Source organism: Athene noctua, chromosome 11 (genome assembly GCF_965140245.1).
Source record: "Athene noctua chromosome 11, bAthNoc1.hap1.1, whole genome shotgun sequence".
Taxonomy (NCBI): domain Eukaryota; kingdom Metazoa; phylum Chordata; class Aves; order Strigiformes; family Strigidae; genus Athene; species Athene noctua.
This window is the reverse complement of record NC_134047.1, coordinates 1,664,972-1,683,360: the sequence shown is the minus strand read 5'-3', so window position 1 is coordinate 1,683,360 and position 18,389 is coordinate 1,664,972. Positions and strand designations below refer to the sequence as shown.

Sequence of the window (18,389 nt, the reverse complement as noted above, 5' to 3'; positions counted from 1 at the left end):
CCACAGAAAGTCTATTACCAGACTCTTTAGTAATGAAAGAAATAAACTAGTAAACCATGACTATAATCCCCATCCAGAGAACGGGTTTTGTAACCAGTGACTTTCAGGGGGGTTCTATGCACTTTGGGCTCCTTTGTGTTTCTGCCTCAATCACCTTTCGATACAACTCATGGGAACTGTCATTTATATAGATTTACGGTCTCTGATGGTCCACTTGGCCAAGCAGCAGGTGACTCCTTGGTCCATGTGGCTATAGAAAAAAAAGGTAACGACTACATGGTTCTGGGATTCCTTCAGCCTTTTTAAGCTCAAATGCTCCCAGTTCCAACATCCAAAATAGGACAGACGGAGTCCCGTAGGGTCGGCAGTGGCCATCTCACGCATGTTCATTTTGCAGTCATTTAACATGAGAGTGGTGAATTCAGTTACCCTTTTCTGCTAACTTTACAGCAAAATAAGAAGTTAATAACACACTATACAGACCCTCCCATGTAGGGTCCAACTTTGTTTTGTGGGAGCAGACTTCCATCATTCCTGCACCTCCAGACCGGGTATCACGTACTTGCATTCCTGCTGGTACTCGTTGAAAGCTCTGGGCCTGTGCCCCATTTTCTCACAGATGTTTTTGTACCCCCACTACAAACCTGGTCACTTGTGCATCTCCATTGAAGAGTCTGGTCCTAGCAGGAACAGAGGTCCCAGGCACAGCCAAGTACCTGCCAAACACTATTCCTGCTGGTGACAACCCCAGAGATTGGCGAGGTGTATTTCTAATATTCCATAGCACTACTCTTAAAAACTTGGGCCATTTCAAACCTACCTGACTACAAGTTTGAGCAACTGTGGTTCTGAGAGTTCTATTTTTTTTTTCCACGTGTCCCGACAACTGTGGATCATGTGCAACATCTCGTTGTCGCTGTATTCCCAGAGGTTTGTAGATGCTGTTTGTTATTCCCACTGAAAAATGAGAACCCCTGCCAGATTCGATGGCTCCGGGAACTCCCCATCCGGGAACGATTTCCCACAAAAGTGCTCTGGCCACTCCCGCAGCAGCAGCTTTCCTGGCGGGAAAAGCTCCTGCCCATCCTGAGCCTTGGTCCGTGATTCCCGGCAGGTGCTGAACTCCGCTCGCAGGAGGCAGGTCAGCGTCATCCCTTGGCAGTCTGTGGAACACGGTCGTCCTCCAGCCTCCCCTTGGGTTTGGCGTCAGAAAACTTCCACCGTGTGGGACAAGAACTCACAATCCTTTTTACTGCCGTATGTATTCTGGGGGCTGCCCACGTTCTCTCCATCTGCTTAACAACTGCTGTCATCCCTCCGTGTGTTCCATCATGAAACCATCCAGCCAAAGCCATTAAATATTTTCCCAGTAAAATGGGTCTTTCTCCAGTAGTCCAAATTCCAGTTTCATCTTTCACAGACTCCCAACTTTCCATCCAGCCCATTCTTCCTGATTAATCTCTGCATACATTTGGACTGGGTTATTGATATCTGGCCAGTCATCAGCAGAGGGAGTTGTTATGGCTGTACACTCATCTATAGGTTGGCAGGCAGCAGCTTTAGCTGCTTTATCTGACAATTCGTTACTTCTTCCAATTATGCTGCAGCCTGTGGTATGAGCTGGCCAGCATACTACAGTGATTTCCCTTGGAAGCTTAATAGCTCCCAACAACATTCGGATTTCAGTCCTGTTAGAAATATTTTTTTCCCCCAAGACAAGGAACCCTCATTCTCCAAAGGCATATTTGGAGTCAGTATGAACAGTTACCCGCTGATTACATCCCACCCAAGCTGCTCTTGCTAATGCAGTTAACTCAGCCCCTTGGGCACTCACCAAGGGTTGTAGAGGTTCTGCTTCAAGCACCTCTAAGTTTCTTACCACTGCATAGTCCATTCACACAGTATGGAGATCCATCGGTGAAAACGGTTAGGTCCAAGTTCTCTAGAGGCTGATCTTGCAGATCTTCCCATAGGTGGCTGGAGCAGAACAATACATTAGCACAAACATGGTGCAGCTCACCACTGGAGTGAACAGGCAATAAAGTTGCTGGATTCAAAACTTTTTAAAGTAACATATAGTTGTACACTTGTTCTCAAAACCATCACCCGTGAGATACAGAACATATTTTCTTCGTATTGTTGGCCCAGCAGAAGCTTTCCTCATGCTATTTTGTGACCCTTCCCCTCCATGCTGGGTAAAATGCAGTGCTCCTCTAGCCTCAAGCAATTACAACCTGTGTTACACAGACGAAAAGAGAGTATAAATCTTTGTAACAGTTCAGCAAATTGAATCAAGGAAAATGGCCCAAAAGGAAGACAGATGGCTAGAGAGGTGCATCCAGAGCTATTCAGCAGATTTCTCATTGACTTAGGAATTATTACATACACACATGAACACTGGAGATATTGTCTTCATTAAAAATCAATAATTCACAACCACGTGCTCTTTGTGGGGACAGTGCTTGTAGCACGTTAAGGATCGGTCCTACTTCATGCCGCACACAGACGGTTGTTGGGTGACCCAGGACTAACGGTCTGCTCCTCTCGATGACGGCCGCTGTTGCTCTAACACAGAATTAGTCCCCGCCGCTACAAGATCCAGCTGAGCCGAGTGAGAAGCCACAGGGTGGCGGTGCGGACCTAGTTTTTGAGTAAGGACTCTGCCGGCTACTCCTTTGTTCTCATGCACCAATAGTTCAAAGGACTTGGGCTAATCTCCCAGTCCTAACGCTGGAGCAGAAGCTAAAGCTCCTTTTATAGCTTGGGAAGCCTTTTCTCTCTCTGGACCCCACCGTACAGGCTCCACTTCCTCTGCCTTGGTAGCTTCTCTCCATGGTTTACTTGACTCCCCTAGTCCCGGTAGCCAGGGTCTGCAGTATCCTACTGCATCTAAAAATTCTCACAATTGCATCTTGGTTACCATTACAATAGCCTGGACCTGTTCTGGGTCTATTAATCTTTGTCTTCTTTTAATATAAATCCTAAATATTTTACTTCCTGCTGACACAGCTGAAGCTTAGCAAGAGATGCACAGTGACGTTTTCCTGCTAAAGTACATTGAGAAATGGTATCTTTCAAGCAATCTTCATGTATCTTGCTGGCAATTAACAAATGATCTACATATTGTACAAGTATAGAACCTCCAGGTAATCTAATGTCTTTCAAGTCATCTTTAAGCAAAAGAGAATATCATAGGAGACCCAGTGAACCCATGGGGCAAGTGGGTCCATGGTAGTTGTTGGCCTTTCCACATAAATGCAGACAGATGCTGGCTGTTTTCTGCTACAGGAATACTATTTTCCCCACAGTTTCATTCTTATGATTAGATTTAGTACTCCAACACCCATATATAGTCCGAGATTTGTCCTACTCTCCCTCCTGTCACTACTGTTGGGTGATATTCATCCCATTCCTTCCAAATTCGGGGCCCTCGTGGGCCATTCCTGGTTCCAGTGGCCCCATTCCCTGCAATAAGCGCAACAGTCAGCAGCTCCCAGAGAGGAATCCCAGTCACTTCCATGTGGTCTTCTCTAGCTCTACCGGGCCTCTCCCTCTACTTACTCCAATCCCTTCCCTGGCACAGCCAAAAACTCACCTTCTCTCTCCTCTAACGTCTCTTTAACCCTTTCCTCATCTCCTCATAATATATAGACGTGGTCAAATGCACTTACCTCATCTGTTGACTTCCCTGGCCAGTCAGGTACATGTTTAGAAAAATATTTTTTAATATCTGGAGCTGCTTGATCCACAAAAGTAAAGACCAGTAGAGGTCAATTAAGTTCCGCTTCTGGGTCTCTTCCTCCTCCAAACATTCTGACTCCTTTAGACAATCTAGAGAGAAAAAGCTGAGGGGTGTTCCTCAGGCTTCTGTTAACACTCTCTTATTTTAGACCACTTTGGAGTTTTTTGTCCTGCCAAACATGTAGCCTCTTCTAAGCTTTGTCTGGCTAATTGCAAATGGCCACAGTCCCCATGTACATTATGATTCCACCCGGCATGCGCAGTCGGCCAAGCTGTCCAGGCAGCTGCATCTCCCCGTTGTTCTGCCCAGTAATGGTCTGCATCAAGAATTGCGTGGGGTGAAGAGGGCTCCAAGGAGCATCTGCACGTCTCCCCGGGCAAGGTCATACAGCCATTCCCTGCACGACTTGTAACTTTCTCTGGGTCCTCTCTAAGCCTAGGAGTCTGTTGACCCCAAGCAATCGAATCCTGGGGACCCCTGTATTGGCTGCCTGGGGCACCCTGCCTGGACCAGGCACAGCTGTTCCCAGCACTGGCACCACATGAAGGGGGGCCTGGAAAATAGGAGTGGATGAGACCAGGGGGATAGAGGCCAAAGCAGACAGAGGAGCACAGGCTGGAGCAGATGCCACAAACAGTTTAGCAGATTATATACTCAAAGTATTTCTAAAGGATTTTTTTTTTTTCACTTTTTCCAGGCTTTTCTTTTCTCCTAATGCCCAGTTATCCCATAGATACCAATACTCCATGGGCTGATTTTGACTGGGATAGAGTTAATTTTTTCCACAGTATCTTGTATGAGACTGTGTTTTGGATTTGTGCAGAAAATAGGGATGTTTTTGTTATTGCTGAGCAGTGCTTACACAGAGTCAAGGACTTTGGCTTCTCACATACCCCACCAGCGAGGAGGTTGGCGGTGCAGCACAAGGGGTTGGGAGGAGACACAGCAGAGGCACCTGACCCAGCTGACCAAAGGAATATCCCAGACCATATGACATCATGCTCAGCAATCAAAAGCCGGGGGAAGGAGGCGGGGAAGACATCTGAAGTGATGGCATTTGTCTTCCCAAGTAACTCTTACCAGTGATGGAGCCCTGCATTCCAAGAGGTGGCTGAGCACCTGCCTGTTGATGGGTGAAGTGGTGAATGAATTCCTTATTTTGCTTCGCTTGCATATGCGGCTTTTGCTTTACCTATTAAACTGTTTTCATCTCAACCCACAAGTTTTCTCACTTTCCTGATTTTCTCCCACATCCCACTGTGAGGGAAGTAAGCAAGTGGCTGTGTGGTGCTTAGCTGCCAACTGGGGTTAAACCACAACACTCCACTTGTCCAGGGAACCTGTCCTCCAGATGTGGACACAGGAAGGTTAATTCCCGATGGTCAAAGGTTCCCTGTGATGGCCACATTTCTGCCAGATTGCCCTCTTGTATAAGAGGTGGCCAACCCTCTTGGCATGTTACTAATCCCTTCTTCCTCATTCCTTTGGTACCATCAATTTTACACCACTTTTCCAGAAATTTGGCTAAGGGTGTCTCCTTTTCTATGATGAAAGTATTTCTCATTCTAAAACTCCGAACCTTACGCTGATCAGGCCATGAAGTTCTCCCAGTTTTGTATCTTATGCTGATCAAGCCATGATATTCTCCTTTAGTGCACTATTTTACCAGAATTTAGAATTTTGAAGCAAGAATTTAAGACTCACCAGTTCAGCCTCCCACCATCAAACATACCAGGTGAACTCCTGTATGTTTGGAGACAAGAGCTTCTGCTGGTGGTTGCCTAGGGTCCCACCTGGGTTATTGTTATGGATTTACACACGCGGGCCACTACAACAGGGTCTGACCCTAGGATCCTGCTGATTATGCGAAGCCTGAGTGAAGGATTTTAATTATTGTTTTATTAGTTCTCAGGTAAGTTTGAGCTGGGTGCCTCTGGAGAGAGACCCCTCCCCTAGTTCTCTCAATTATACCCATATCACCCATCACCCAACCCCCAAGTCCCAAGTATTCAGCAAACCTAAAGGAACAGAGACATTCCAAAGTATGACAGTTGATTGTTCTCATCACTTACAGGTACTTTCCAAGTGAAATCTGAAAACAGGAAAACTATTTGGAACACAGAGGAGGTCCCAGAAGGATCTGAATTTGATGATACCTGGGACACTAGAGAACAGCCAGAGTAAGCGAGCTGAAACTGCCCATGTGGGCTTTACAGAGCATTGATGGACAGAGAAGTTATGGCATTGGGGTGAAACAGCCACCTGAAAAGCTTGTGTCACGGAAGGAGAAAGGGAGGGGATTGGTGTTGTGTCTAAAGCAACATGTGAGGAGTGTTTTCAACCTCTCCCTTGGAAACCTTCTGATCTCATGACAAAAATGTCGCATTGTTTTTTCCCATAAGATTGCTTGCTATACACCCTTTCAATACTTTACAAAAGCGAGTCCCCTTATTTTGCTCAAATTACTAGGAGTAACATATGTTCTAAATACAAATTTAATGTTTTATCTTCTTTAGGATGAAAAGGAGAGACCTCCCCACAGCCTGCTGTGAAGGTATAGTGGTGAATTGAACCTGTATCTCCCACATGTTCTTCGTGCTCTTTCTCTGCCCTTTTTAATCTTGACACATTCTTGAGGGAATATAAATATATATATACATATATACATATATATATATATATATATATATATATATATATATATATATATAAACACCAAGCTGTATTGCTGCTTTGTCCTATAAGATTCTCGTATAGGATTCTTTCAGGCAGCTGCAAGCCTCAAAGTCAAAATGCAGTTAACTCCTAGAAGTGATCAGGACAGTAAAATGGCCCCACTCCCCAGTGAACACCTGTGGCGAATGGTTGGAGCCCTCCACAGGGGTTTCCCACAGGTCCTGCCAACAACAGGCTCCACTAGAGCAGCTGGGAGACTCCCCTTCCTCTCCTCTAACCACCATGAAATCCACTCCCTGGGGAAAGAAAACAGCTAACGAGCAACTCACCGGTTTTAACTCACATTAAAGTCAGTCAATCAGTCTGGTAGGAGGGCCCTTCCCTTTCTCCAGGGGACAACAGAGACAAAGCCAAGGGAGTGCAGGCAGAGGTAGGTAAATGTAAACTAAAGCCCACAACACATCGTTTGTGCCCCCTCAGCATTTTGCAGAATGGAAGCATAAAGGGGAACCGAGTATGAGGGCAGCTTTCTAAGTAGTGATCCTTCACCTCCCCCTACGAGTAAAGATATATTGGAATGTGCCTGATAATCACACTTACCAAAAAGCAGTGATACGATTCCGCCTCTTAAAAAGTCTCTGCAGCAGACTGGCTGACCAGGTTCTTTCCTGCACCCTTGCGACTGAACGAGCTACATGACACCAAATCAGCACACAAGCACCATTTTTCTACTGGCGCATCGAATCGTTTTAATTGTGCAGAAATTCTGCTTACAAGTACCAGCACAAGCAGTTTCTTGCCAAAAGTACAGACAACAAGGCCTGCTCTCAGAAGTGGAAGCATACTAACTTAAACACAAACTCCAGCTAGCGATAGGAGGAATTTGAGTCTCTCAGACTGCTGCAGCTCCTTCTGAGGACAGCTCTTCATTAAACCATCCCTGTACGGACCTGCAGAGAAGCTTAGGAAGTCCCGACTGAACGTATTCAAGCTACGCTGAAGTACTGGAGAGCTCAGCCGTGGAGGCACATGCTGCTCACATCCCTCAAGGGCAGCATTTGTGCATCTCACCAGTCTGCATGCAGTTACAAACAGCAGAGACAAAGAGCACACGCTTCCTGCACAAACTTGTCATGCCTCTCTCAGACTGGACAGGGTGAATGCCAGCCAGACACTGCAAAGACTGCCTTTGGAACAAACAACAAACTTTATTGCAAGAAAAGAAACAAGCCCGGGCCAGAATGTGAGACCTAGGTCCCCAAAAACCTCTTTCCTGTGGAGATTTCAGGTTAATCCTTTACACTTGGAGCCATTCAATCAAACGTGATCCGAAAACTGCGCTCCTGCTCCTTGCGGCGGCTCTCGCAAACCTTGGTCACCTCTTCCACCTTCCTCTGCAACACAGCTGTGGGAGAAACAGGCCATTAACCTCAGTCACCCGAACACACAACCCTGCACAGTCCCGCCTGCAGGAGACAGAAAAACATTCTGACAGTCGCTCAGATGTGACAGGGCACAGAGGAGGACGACAACCCAACCAGAGAGAGCACTGCTAACCCTCCAAGGCAAAGACGACCCTCTAAGAAGTATTCTGAGGCACTCCGGGACTGGCAGGCGGAATTGGAAATACGTAGGGAAATACTGATCGTCGGCTTTAAACGCATCGGGCATCACAACTTGCAAACGATCTGGGCACACACTAAAGCTGTTTCTAATTCCATGAAAGCTTGTCAGAAGCTGTGCAACAGGGCTACGGATTAGGTCGGCCCGTGGCTTGGAGAGAGATATCCCAGGTTCAGTTCCATTGCGTGCATCGTGCCAAACCCAGCAACTCCCAGTAACAAATTAAGCAACACGTGTCGGTTTGCCACTTTTCAAAACTTCACCATGCAAAAACGATTATGGCACAAAGCGGCAGTCTGATTCACTGCCTCCCAGATCTCTCACGCTCAGCTTGGAATCCGGGTGTAACTATGACAGAGGAGACTGGCTGGCTCTCTCAGGAAGAGGCAGAAGGTCAGAACAAGTGTCCAAACACTGCTTTCACTTGTGGAAGCAGCACCACCCCACGTCCTCGTTCATCAAGGCCATTTAATTGTGGCAGTGGGGTTAACAGCAACTCGCATGAAGTGCCACACTTGCACAGAACCGCTCAACACGTCAGACAAGTTAATAGCCACCGTGTATGAGTGTGCCGAGAAAAGATCACCGGCTGTTGTGAAACCCTCCTGGATGCGTCCACACGAGCAAAGCTGGCAACGCTACCTAAGCACGGATGTCCTAGTTCTGGTTTGTGGGTTGGGTTGGGGGTTTTTTATGTACAAAAAGACTGTTAAGGAACATGTCCTTCCCAGGCCTACTCAATTTACAAATGGCAAGGGCTATGCAGAGGTTTACTTCAAAATTGCATCCTTTTTCCACCATAGCACTTAAGTGCGCACAGTAACAGGAATTCTCCTCCTTGCCAAGAACCCCACAGAAACAGACACACATGAACCTTTTTGAAAACCTGCCATTTCTTAGGCTTATTGCGTCTTTCTTGTTTGAAGGTGAACTAAAGATCTACTGTTTCTTTAGATCTACACTTCCCAGCACAGAGAATGAATCCTTACTAACTGATACGACAATTTCCTGGGTTCTGAATGACAGAGGAAAAATGGGTCTCCTTTCTAGGAAAATTTAAAGGGATCCAGTTGCTGTTTTCACACACATTCTATAAAGTCAGAATTCTGATGCCACAGGAGGTGCACCACATTTCCCAATAAAGGCACGTTTGGAATGCAGAAGTTAACATACATGTTCTGGAAGAAAAACCCAAATTCCATCCTGACCTAAGTCAGTAACACTACTTACACATGCACAGCAGTAAGCCTGCTTGCACCCGAGTACACCGGGCATGGTCTTGCCTGGATTTCGCTTCCACTTGTGGGGAGGAGGGTGGGACACCCACAGACACGGACACACACTTTGCCAATTTTCCTATTCCAAAGGGAAACCCCACAACATTTGAGAAGTGGAAATATTTAACCTTAGCTTGACATAAGGTTTTTGCTTTGCACTGATGCATTCCAAGCAGTGTTTTTCTGCAAAGCATCCGCAGTTGCCAGGAATTACTTCTCAAGAGAGGCCTTGATGCACATCAGGAGAATTCAAGGGACAGTGTCACGGAGAGCAAGGAGGAGAAGATTCCTCAGGAATCTTCAGGAATGCATTTATGTTTGAGAAACACATGCACACAAGCTACATGCTTTGTGTTTACATTCCCCCAAAGCCCCAAGACAACTCTCACCTGAGTTCTGGTCAATCCACTGCAATGAATCCATGTGCGCATTCAAAATTTTACAGATCTGCTGCAGCTGAGCAGAAAGAGAAGGTGCAAGTCATTTACTGTGCGACATAAAAACTAAGAGCAGTAAAAGACAACCTGCCTGTCCCTGCCTTTGGAACACAATGCAATCAAATTTCTCGCACGCACAGCTCCACTAACCCAGCAGCCAGTGCCCCAGGGAAGTCTGTGCAGCACCTGTGCTGCTTTGCCTCTCTTTACCATCAAGGAAACAGACTGCTTTAGAGTACATGCCTGTGCTTTCGGCTCATTCCAGTTCAGACCTAGGAACCACCACCACGTGAATCGCCTGAGGCTTGAGGGGGCAACAGTAAGATGGAATGGGAAAATAATTCGTCTGCAATATGAAGGGAAGTTTTTACGCAAAAAAAAAAGCTTCTCAGTAAAGCCTTAAGGAGTATCAATTTCAGTTTAATACATATCAGAAAGAGCTGGTGATTCTGATCTTGTTTTCATGGGGATACAGAAGTAGTCCAAGATACCACACTCAGCACCTACGGAGGGCATTCTGAACAATATTGAGTTTTGCCACAAGAAAGTCACAGGCAGTGGGGCACACAGCCAGATCAAAGTTAAGAAATGCCTCAGAAACAAGTTGTAATCTAGGCGAATATTAGACAACAAGCCAATAAGCACAGTTCATGCCAGAATGAGATACTCTGAAAACTATTAACACAACTGCAGAGTAAGGACCCAAGTCAGGCTGGCTTGTGCTGTTATAATGCAAGTCTTACCAGAAGAGAAACAACCCAAGGACAAAACACAACACCCTTCCAAGGCTGAAACCACAGGCAGTGGGGTATCCACGAGTGGACAAAGAGGTTAAATATCTTTGTCTCTTTATCAACACACAAAAAATAAACCTTTGATTTACCGGGTCACTCGTGTCAGCTGGGCCTCCTGATGCATTCAGGTGCTCAATGATGTCCTTCAGGTCTTGTGCCATACGCTTCAGCTGGGCATCTATGTTTTCAGCCAGTTTATACCTGCAACACACGTGGAAACGAAGCTCAGAATGTTTAAAGTGAACAGCAGAAGACCTGCTCCCAGTCACACCCACTCTGGGGGATCAGAATTAGCTGCCACGCCGCTCAGCCAAGGCCGGCAGGTAGCTGGGAGCAGCAGCACAAAAGGCATTCTGTCACACAGAATCTTTCTCTCTTGATGGATGCACAGAGACAGACAAACAATACCGTGGAGGCCTTTCTGGAAGTTCTGTCACAACCAAAGGAACCAGCCAGTCCAGGTCCCTGCTACCATCCAACACTTCAGGCTTACAAGGATGCCTAAGCCACACACAGCACATTCTCCCCTCATTGCTTCTGTCACAGGATAATCACTCCTTTTTAGAGATTATGCCAAAATTAGTAACCTTTTCCCAGACAGCTGATTACACCAACAGCCAAAGTGCTTTTCATGCTCATTTAAGGCAATTCCCCTGTTTCTAATGCATAAAATTAAGGTGCCACGCATAAATCAGGATGAAATATCTGAAAAAGGCCACTGACAGTTCAATGTTGTCGGGCACCCCAACTCTACTTCTTGCTGACTGACCATCACCACATTAGCCTGCTCATCACACGCCCAAAGCAGATTTCTCTCTTACGTCCTCTCCCGTTCTTCATCGGCATGCTGCAAGTAGATAGTCCCGCTCTGCTCCTTCACAGACTCCTCCAGAGGGGTCAGCAAGTCTTCAAGCTCCTTCTGCTGCGACAGAATGAAGTCTAGTTCCTGATCCAGTCTGAAAAGAGAAAATGTTATCTACCCCACCTAGAGCTTATGTAGTTCTAGATCTGCCATACAACAATGAAAGATGAAAAATCATCTCAAGTGTTCACAGTTCCGTACCTCTTCTGATCAAGCTTCACTTTCTCTACTTCTCTGTGTAATGAAGTAATCTGGAAACATAAAACAACTACATTACAAAACTCAAAAGTCAATTCATAAAAGATGAGTGGTGGAAATGAGAAAGCCAGCACCATATAAATGTCTAATAAATCAACAGTTAGACAAAGATTTACACACCAAAAATTGAATAATGGACAGTCAGCTTACAAGGCACCACCCTAAGATAAATTTTATTATAGCGTAAACTCACAGAACAGACTTCCAAGCTTCAGTACCTGCAGACCAGAACAGACATCCAGTGAGTTTTTCAAAAGCCCCCAGACGTAATCCACAGGAGCTGTTTGCTGCCTCTGTAATACCAAAGGCCTTTAAGGATCTAAGCAGGCAAAATCAGGTTACACCGGATGACCCCTTACCTTCTCTCCATTCTCTATCAGCATCTGATCCCAGGCATTAACTTGTGTAGCTTGATGTAGGAAGTGTTTCTCTTGGTCTTCCAGTTCCAGACTCCACTTGTTTATCAAACTCTCCAGCTGGGCATAAGTCATGACTGGAGGCATGCTGAGAGGAAGCACGAGACAGTACAGAACACAAGATCAAAAAACAAAACATCAACCTGACAACATGCATTTCCCCTCCCTCCACCAGACACCAGCATTAACGCTGCCCCTTGCCCCAGTCAGGAAATAGCTGCTACACAACACTCACCTGGAGGCGGTGGTGGTGGTGGTGATGGCAGCTGTAGAGGTCCCAGCTCCAGTGGAACCAGTCGTAGTTAACGGCTTAAGATTCAAAGCAAAGCCAGAAGCAGAAGTAGTGCCTGAAAGAAGAGATGCAAGTCGAGCAATGGAAGGGGACACATCTGCTACCTAGCAAATCAAGAACAGGTCCAGTGTACACTTTTAAGCACAGTGCTCTATGAGATCAAATAGGTCCCTTAAACAAAAAAGCAAATCCCACGTCTGTCAGGAAGGGAACGAAGCACGCCTTGACAGAGGAGTGGACTGCAAATCCCTGACCAGTAGCTCTAGTAAAATAAGGAAATGTCATCCTGCACTTAACTGGGCATTATTCAAAGAAACACAGCATTAGCCCAAACACCCCTCAATCTCCTCGGGTTTTAATATTAGACCTAAGAACTATCAGCACACCCAGTTCCTCTCCTCCATCTCTGCAGGAGATGAAATGTCTTGTTTTCACGGAGCTAAAAGCATCTGTCAGATGGCACTGCCAGCCATCAAACGGTACTGCCAGGCACTGGGCTCAAATTCTTCACAGTCCCTCCAGAAACAAGCTCTAGAAAGACCCTGAGAGCTGAGCACCATCCATGTTATTACCTTAAAAACTGACCAGTAACTGCAACCAGAAAAGGATGTTCAGGCCTGAATCCCAACACCCTGCAGCAGCAAATTCCACTGCAGGCCTTCACATGAGGGCTGCCACTTGGACATACAGCACCCATCTCGGATTTGGGTTTTGGGGAAGTTAATGAAATCCAACCCTTTGAAACGTCCAATATGGAAGAAACAGAATGAAGGGGCAGAACTGGATCATAAAACATCTCTCCCTAACACTCCCCACAAGTCTTTGGCCTCTCCCTCCCCCGCCAGACATCTCTCCCTCATCTCTTGGAGCAATTCTGCACCCACACAGGCAGGCTGGAGGAGGAGCAGCTCATCTCTTTACTCGACTTGCTCCTGACTAGAACATCAAAGCCCACGGGTGTTCTAGAGGCCAGAGGCCCTTTGCTGTGCACAGGCTCTCAGAAGTCATAAAGAACTGTGCATTTGGGGAGACAGAAAAGAGGAGCAGAAAAAGGAATGCTGCGGTATTCCAGCATGTCGTTCTTACTAGCGGCAGTGCTTGTTGCGGCAGCTGTTGTTCCAGGAACTTTTAGGCCAAACCCAAGTGTTCCGAGACTGGCTGTTCCAGTGGAAGGGGCACCAACTGTAAACGGAAGACAGCACTGAAGAGTTTGTGTAACCCACCAAATACTGTGCCCCTACGAAAAGGCCTACCCTCCCTGCTCTCTCATCTCCACCCAGTCTTTATTTGCATCAGCCAGGATCACTGTTTACGTGAAGGATCATTCAGACACAACACAGAAAAGGCAGGCTGAAGCTATGAAGTAGCCAGAATGCTCTGCGATTCTTCCAGGAAGCTTTGCTGACCCAGGCGCCAAGCTACCGTCGCTTCTCTTCACCTATTCTGCATTCTCTAACTGCTATCAAATGCTAAAATAAGCAGAGGGTACTGGGTACTGGCAGGCAGGAAATGCAACCTCTGCATCAGCCTTCCTTGCTAAAGCAACACAACTGCACAGACTGCAGGACTGTCACGTCTCAGTTGCCTGGAAACAACCCACCAATTTTCAACCAAAACCACCCTGATAAACAAAGCATGCCCCTTAGCTCAAACACTAAGATTAAGGTCAGCTTTGGAACGACAGCAGCAATGCAAGCACTGCAGAGCCACTAAAAATACAAGCTGCTAAGCTGCTATACATGGCATCTACACATTGCAGCTGATTAGTTAAAAGGAATCAGTGTGGCTCTAACATAAAAACTTGGGAAGGCCCTAGGGAGCAGCTGCCCAGACTTTCAGAGGTAGGTGTAAGACAACATAACGTAGGGAATAGTTGTATTAGCTCTGGTAAATGTTGACATTTACTGTCACTGGTCTCCAGAATCAAAGGAAGCTGAAGTGTTAACATCTCACTGCAGGCTAAGAATGCTCTTAGGACTGTCTTCAAACCTGGACTACAGCCTTAACGCCATCAGAAAACAGACACTACTTCCTGCCATGAAAGTAATTTTGCAAGAGAAAACCCGTCAGTTTTTACCAGAGGAACTTGCAAGCATACAGCTCTGTGAATCCTTTTTTTTTAAGCACGCTGCATCTCCACTGTCACAGGCCACTGCTCTTAAAGAAGAGTGGACACCTAATGCAAGAGGCAGAGGTAACCAGACTCAAGGCACTGGGCTCTGCCAGACAGCAGCTGAAACAGCACTGGAAAGCTCAGCTCTGGCGATGCCACCCAGACAGGGAAACAAAAAATTCTCACACAGCTAAAACTGCCCCGTGCTGCTTGCCCACTATGAATCAAAAGCGCGCTTTGGTTTGGGAAAAACCCTCCACGTGCTTCAGACCTGAAGAAAGTTTGCCGGAAATCACAAAGAAGGAACGTGGCAAACTGCGGGAAAAGCTGAATTCTCCCATTACCCCAGCAGCCGCAGCTCCACTACCGACAGGCAGCACTGACTATGCAGCTCTTTCATTCCCCCGGCAGGTAAAATCTGTGCGCTGGGACTTACGCGAGAGGCCCGTGCCCGTAGACGATGTCGGTGCTGAAGAACTCACTACAGATGAGAACAACGTTGGCCCCGTTGAGCCCAGAACGGAGGTCGTGGTGGTAGCGGCTGTTGTAGCAGCTGTGGATGTCACTACAGAGGGAGAAAGCGCCCGTCTTGTACAACCAAACCACATCGAGCTCTCACCAGTTTCAGAAGAATCATGCTGAGAATGCGACACAAGTTTGCCTAGTTTTTTGCTGATTAAGGATACCAATTAAACTCGGACACCAGAGTGAAAAGTGTAGGCGTATTCTACCAGTGACAACCAAATAATGTAACAGTGTAATACAGAAAATATGAAGTAAGAAAAAGCAGAATAGTGCACTTAAAGCAACAAACAGGGTATCGCATCAAATCATTACTACACAAGAGAAGGAAGAGAGATTAAGAAAAATACATCCCTACTTGCATATGTTACCACCCCCCAGCCCCGCAGTGGCTGGGCAGCCCCGGTCACAGCGAGGGTTTGGAGCCTGTCCCGGGCAGTGGGAAATCCTACGTGGTGCCTCCACCCGTAGGTGAGCCTTCCAAAGTCGCTGCAAACGGGCCCAGCCTTATCTACCAGAGATCGACAGGCCAGAACAGCTGGCACCTTTGTTTTGAGCGGGAAATTTCTGGTTTCATTCTCCCGTTGGATTCCACCCAAAGCCTGGCCAGGGCTCGGGGGGGGGAAACCAAGGGAGTTTCTAACAAGGCCGGATACTTGGGTTCTCAGCCTTGAACAAGGCTAAACAAGGCAAGTTGGATGCATTCTCTCCTCACTACTGATTATATTGTGTCTAAGCCACATCTTTCACTAGCGAGTTTACAGACTTTGTTAATTGTTACATAACAAGTTAGCAGCTTTGGCGTGGGGCCTGTAGTTCCGGCTGCAGTGCTTCAATGCTTGAGCACTTTTTACATCGGAATAGGTGGTTTGTTATAACTTAGTACAATACCTACTAGCACAATGGTTTTCAGTTATAAAACATGCAGGATTCATCTATAGGTCAACTCTGGCTTGGGCTGGCTGTTCAAGCCTTAGCACTTCACCTGCCTACATCCCTTTTTTAAGGATGTCAGAATTCTTAATTATTTTTCCTCTTATTCTACCTCAATTGTACCTTTTTTCCAAGGCGGCCTTTAAACTTGTGGCACCCTCCTGTACGCTCCAGCAACAAGCACAGAACAGAATTTGGCACACGGGACACAATAAAAACCACAGGATACTAAGTTCAGTGGCTCTACAAACTGTCACAGAATCCTAATGCCATGGCAAATTCACAGTGACAAACATTTCTTGCCCATTTCCAGACTCCAGTTTAGAAAACTAATCCCAAAAGGACAGAAGAGTCACAGAGTCACAGGTGGAGTCACAAAGTCATTATTTCCCCAAATCACCTCCTACCTCCCAGTTTGGTTCCAAAGGACAGAGTGGGTCCCTGGCTGGTACTAGTGGTCAGGGTTGCCATGGGCGCACTAGTGGCTGCCGTGGAAGTCAGGGACCCAAAGCTGAGACCTGGAACAAGTAGCAGAAGGAAGAGACAAGACTTTTACTACAGAGACACTGCAGCTTCCACTGACCCCAGCAACTGTCAGGTCAGAAGCAGTATAAGAAAATCATGAATAGTCAAATTAAGAAAAGCTCTGCATTGCACAGGAAATTAAGTCGGGCTAAGAAGCTCCTTAGGTAAAGAGATTTTCACTTTCATTAGAATGACTAACACAGATGGACATCCCCCTCGCCCCGGAGCTGATCACCTTCCCTCCCAGGCCTGCACTGGCACCAACAAGTAAGTCAAAAGCTGCAAACGGGACTTGTGCCGGACTCTCCACTCCCACACGCACTGGCAAAATTATTTCAGCCTCCAAACACAAAGGCTAATTAGCAATTGCTACTTGTCACTAGAGACCCTGGACAAGCACACGAGAGAAACCACCGATCCCAGCCACTTGCTTCATTTCACGCCAGCAGAAGCTGGCAGCTGCAGAACCTCCAGCCCAGCCCCACTCACCCTCCATGCCACCAGCCCTCCCAGCTGCCGCTGTCGAGCCCCGGCACCCACCGGCAGGCTGTCCCCCGAGGCTGAAGGGCGCTGCTGACTGGGTCGCAGCTCCTAAGGTGGCAGCCGTGGTGGCAGCAGCTGCCGGGGCCGTTCCGAAGCTCAACCCTGTGGGCACAGCTGGCAGAGCTGCAGCGCCCACGCTGAAGCCGGTTGCTGTGGCCTGAGTTGTGGTAGCGCTGGAGAACGTGAACCCTCCAGTGGTCCCAGACTGGGAGATGGCGGCGGCGGCGGTGGTGGTGGTGCCAGCAGATCCAAACACAAGGCCAGAAGGGGCTGCTGCTTGACTTGAGGGCGCGCTGGTCGGTACCGAGCTACCAAATCCAAAGCCCCCTGTGGTTCCAGTAGCTGGAGTTGCAGTACTGCCTCCAAAGTTGATTTTTGGTGCGTTTGCCCTAGAGAAGAAAAGAAGACAATCTGCTGGAGACAACACCCAGCCAAGTACCGGGTCGGCTTTCTTACAGACTGCGCTGACAGCAGAAATCGCCTTTCCAAGAGATATGCGCTTGATCAGCTTCATCTTTCAATTCTGGCACCACCTGTGACCCGCAACCCCCTGTAAAGTCTCTTCATACTGACTCCCCCTTAACTCCCGCCACCCACCCAGGCACCCGAAGGCACTGAGAGCCACAGGATCACAGACCGACGAGCCAACAGCTGGTTCCCAACCCCCAGGCGATAAAGCCGGCCCGGACACACATCGGGTCTCGCCGGACGCGCTCCCGAACGCGCTCCAGTGCCGTTCGAAGGCGCAACACCACCCGCTTCGTCCCCCCCCGTCCCCGAGAACGGCTGCCAGAGGCTTCCAAAGCGGCAAGGACGACGCTTCCCCCCCCCGCTCACCGCGCCCCCAGGGCCGCTCACCGGGCCCCCAGGGCCGCTCACCGGGCCCCCAGCCCCGCCCCGGCCGCCCCCCGGGCCTCTCACCCCAGCGGGAACACGTTCGCTGCCGGCGCCGCGGGGGCCGGCGCCGGCGTCCCGAAGCTGAAGGTGGCAGGCGCGGCAGCGCCCGGCCTGCTGAAGGAGAAGGGCCCGGCGGGCTGGCTGGTGGCGGGCGCCTGGGCCGCGCTCCCGAAGGTGAAGCCCCCCGAGGCGGCCGGCGTGGAGAAGGAGAAGCCGGTCGTGGACGTCGTGGCGGCCGTCCTCGGCGTGCCCAGACCGAAGCCGCCGCCCGCCGCGCCCGCCCCGAAGTTGAACTGGTTCATGGCGCCTGCGGGCAGACCCACAGCTCCCGGCGGCGGCGGCTCCCACCGCCCGGCCCGCGCCCGCCCCCCAGCCCCGCCGCGCCGCCGACAGCCCCGCCCGGGCCCAGCCGCCGCGCGCCGCGATGACGCACGGGACGGCCGCTCCGCCCCGCCCCCTGCCGCCTCTTCCCGCCCTGC

The 18,389-nt window shown here is 48.4% G+C and overlaps 1 protein-coding gene across 1 annotated transcript; it reads right to left on the bottom strand.

Moving 5' to 3' along the window:
- Window positions 1–7,602: 7,602 nt before the first annotated feature.
- LOC141964717 (nuclear pore glycoprotein p62-like) lies at window positions 7,603–18,307 on the bottom strand. Its single transcript, XM_074915403.1, has 12 exons — window positions 17,935–18,307; window positions 17,011–17,402; window positions 16,353–16,463; window positions 14,927–15,055; window positions 13,464–13,559; window positions 12,321–12,432; window positions 12,029–12,173; window positions 11,613–11,662; window positions 11,371–11,505; window positions 10,639–10,750; window positions 9,708–9,774; window positions 7,603–7,823 (listed from the first exon to the last, which is right to left on the bottom strand). Exons 1-12 carry the CDS (start codon window positions 18,210–18,212, stop codon window positions 7,732–7,734), a joined length of 1,719 nt encoding a protein of 572 aa, XP_074771504.1. The 5' UTR covers window positions 18,213–18,307; the 3' UTR covers window positions 7,603–7,731.
- Window positions 18,308–18,389: the final 82 nt, after the last annotated feature.

What these genes read in the sequence shown, in the direction of transcription:
- LOC141964717 (XM_074915403.1), bottom strand. Translation starts at nt 18,212, where the DNA reads ATGAACCAGTTCAACTTCGGGGCGGGCGCGGCGGGCGGCGGCTTCGGT. An exon ending in TACGGGCACGGGCCTCTCGC is followed by an intron (nt 13,560 to 14,926) that starts GTAAGTCCCAGC and finishes TTCCGTTTACAG; the next exon opens with TTGGTGCCCCTTCCACTGGA. An exon ending in ACCACCACCACCGCCTCCAG is followed by an intron (nt 12,174 to 12,320) that starts GTGAGTGTTGTG and finishes GCTTCCTCTCAG; the next exon opens with CATGCCTCCAGTCATGACTT.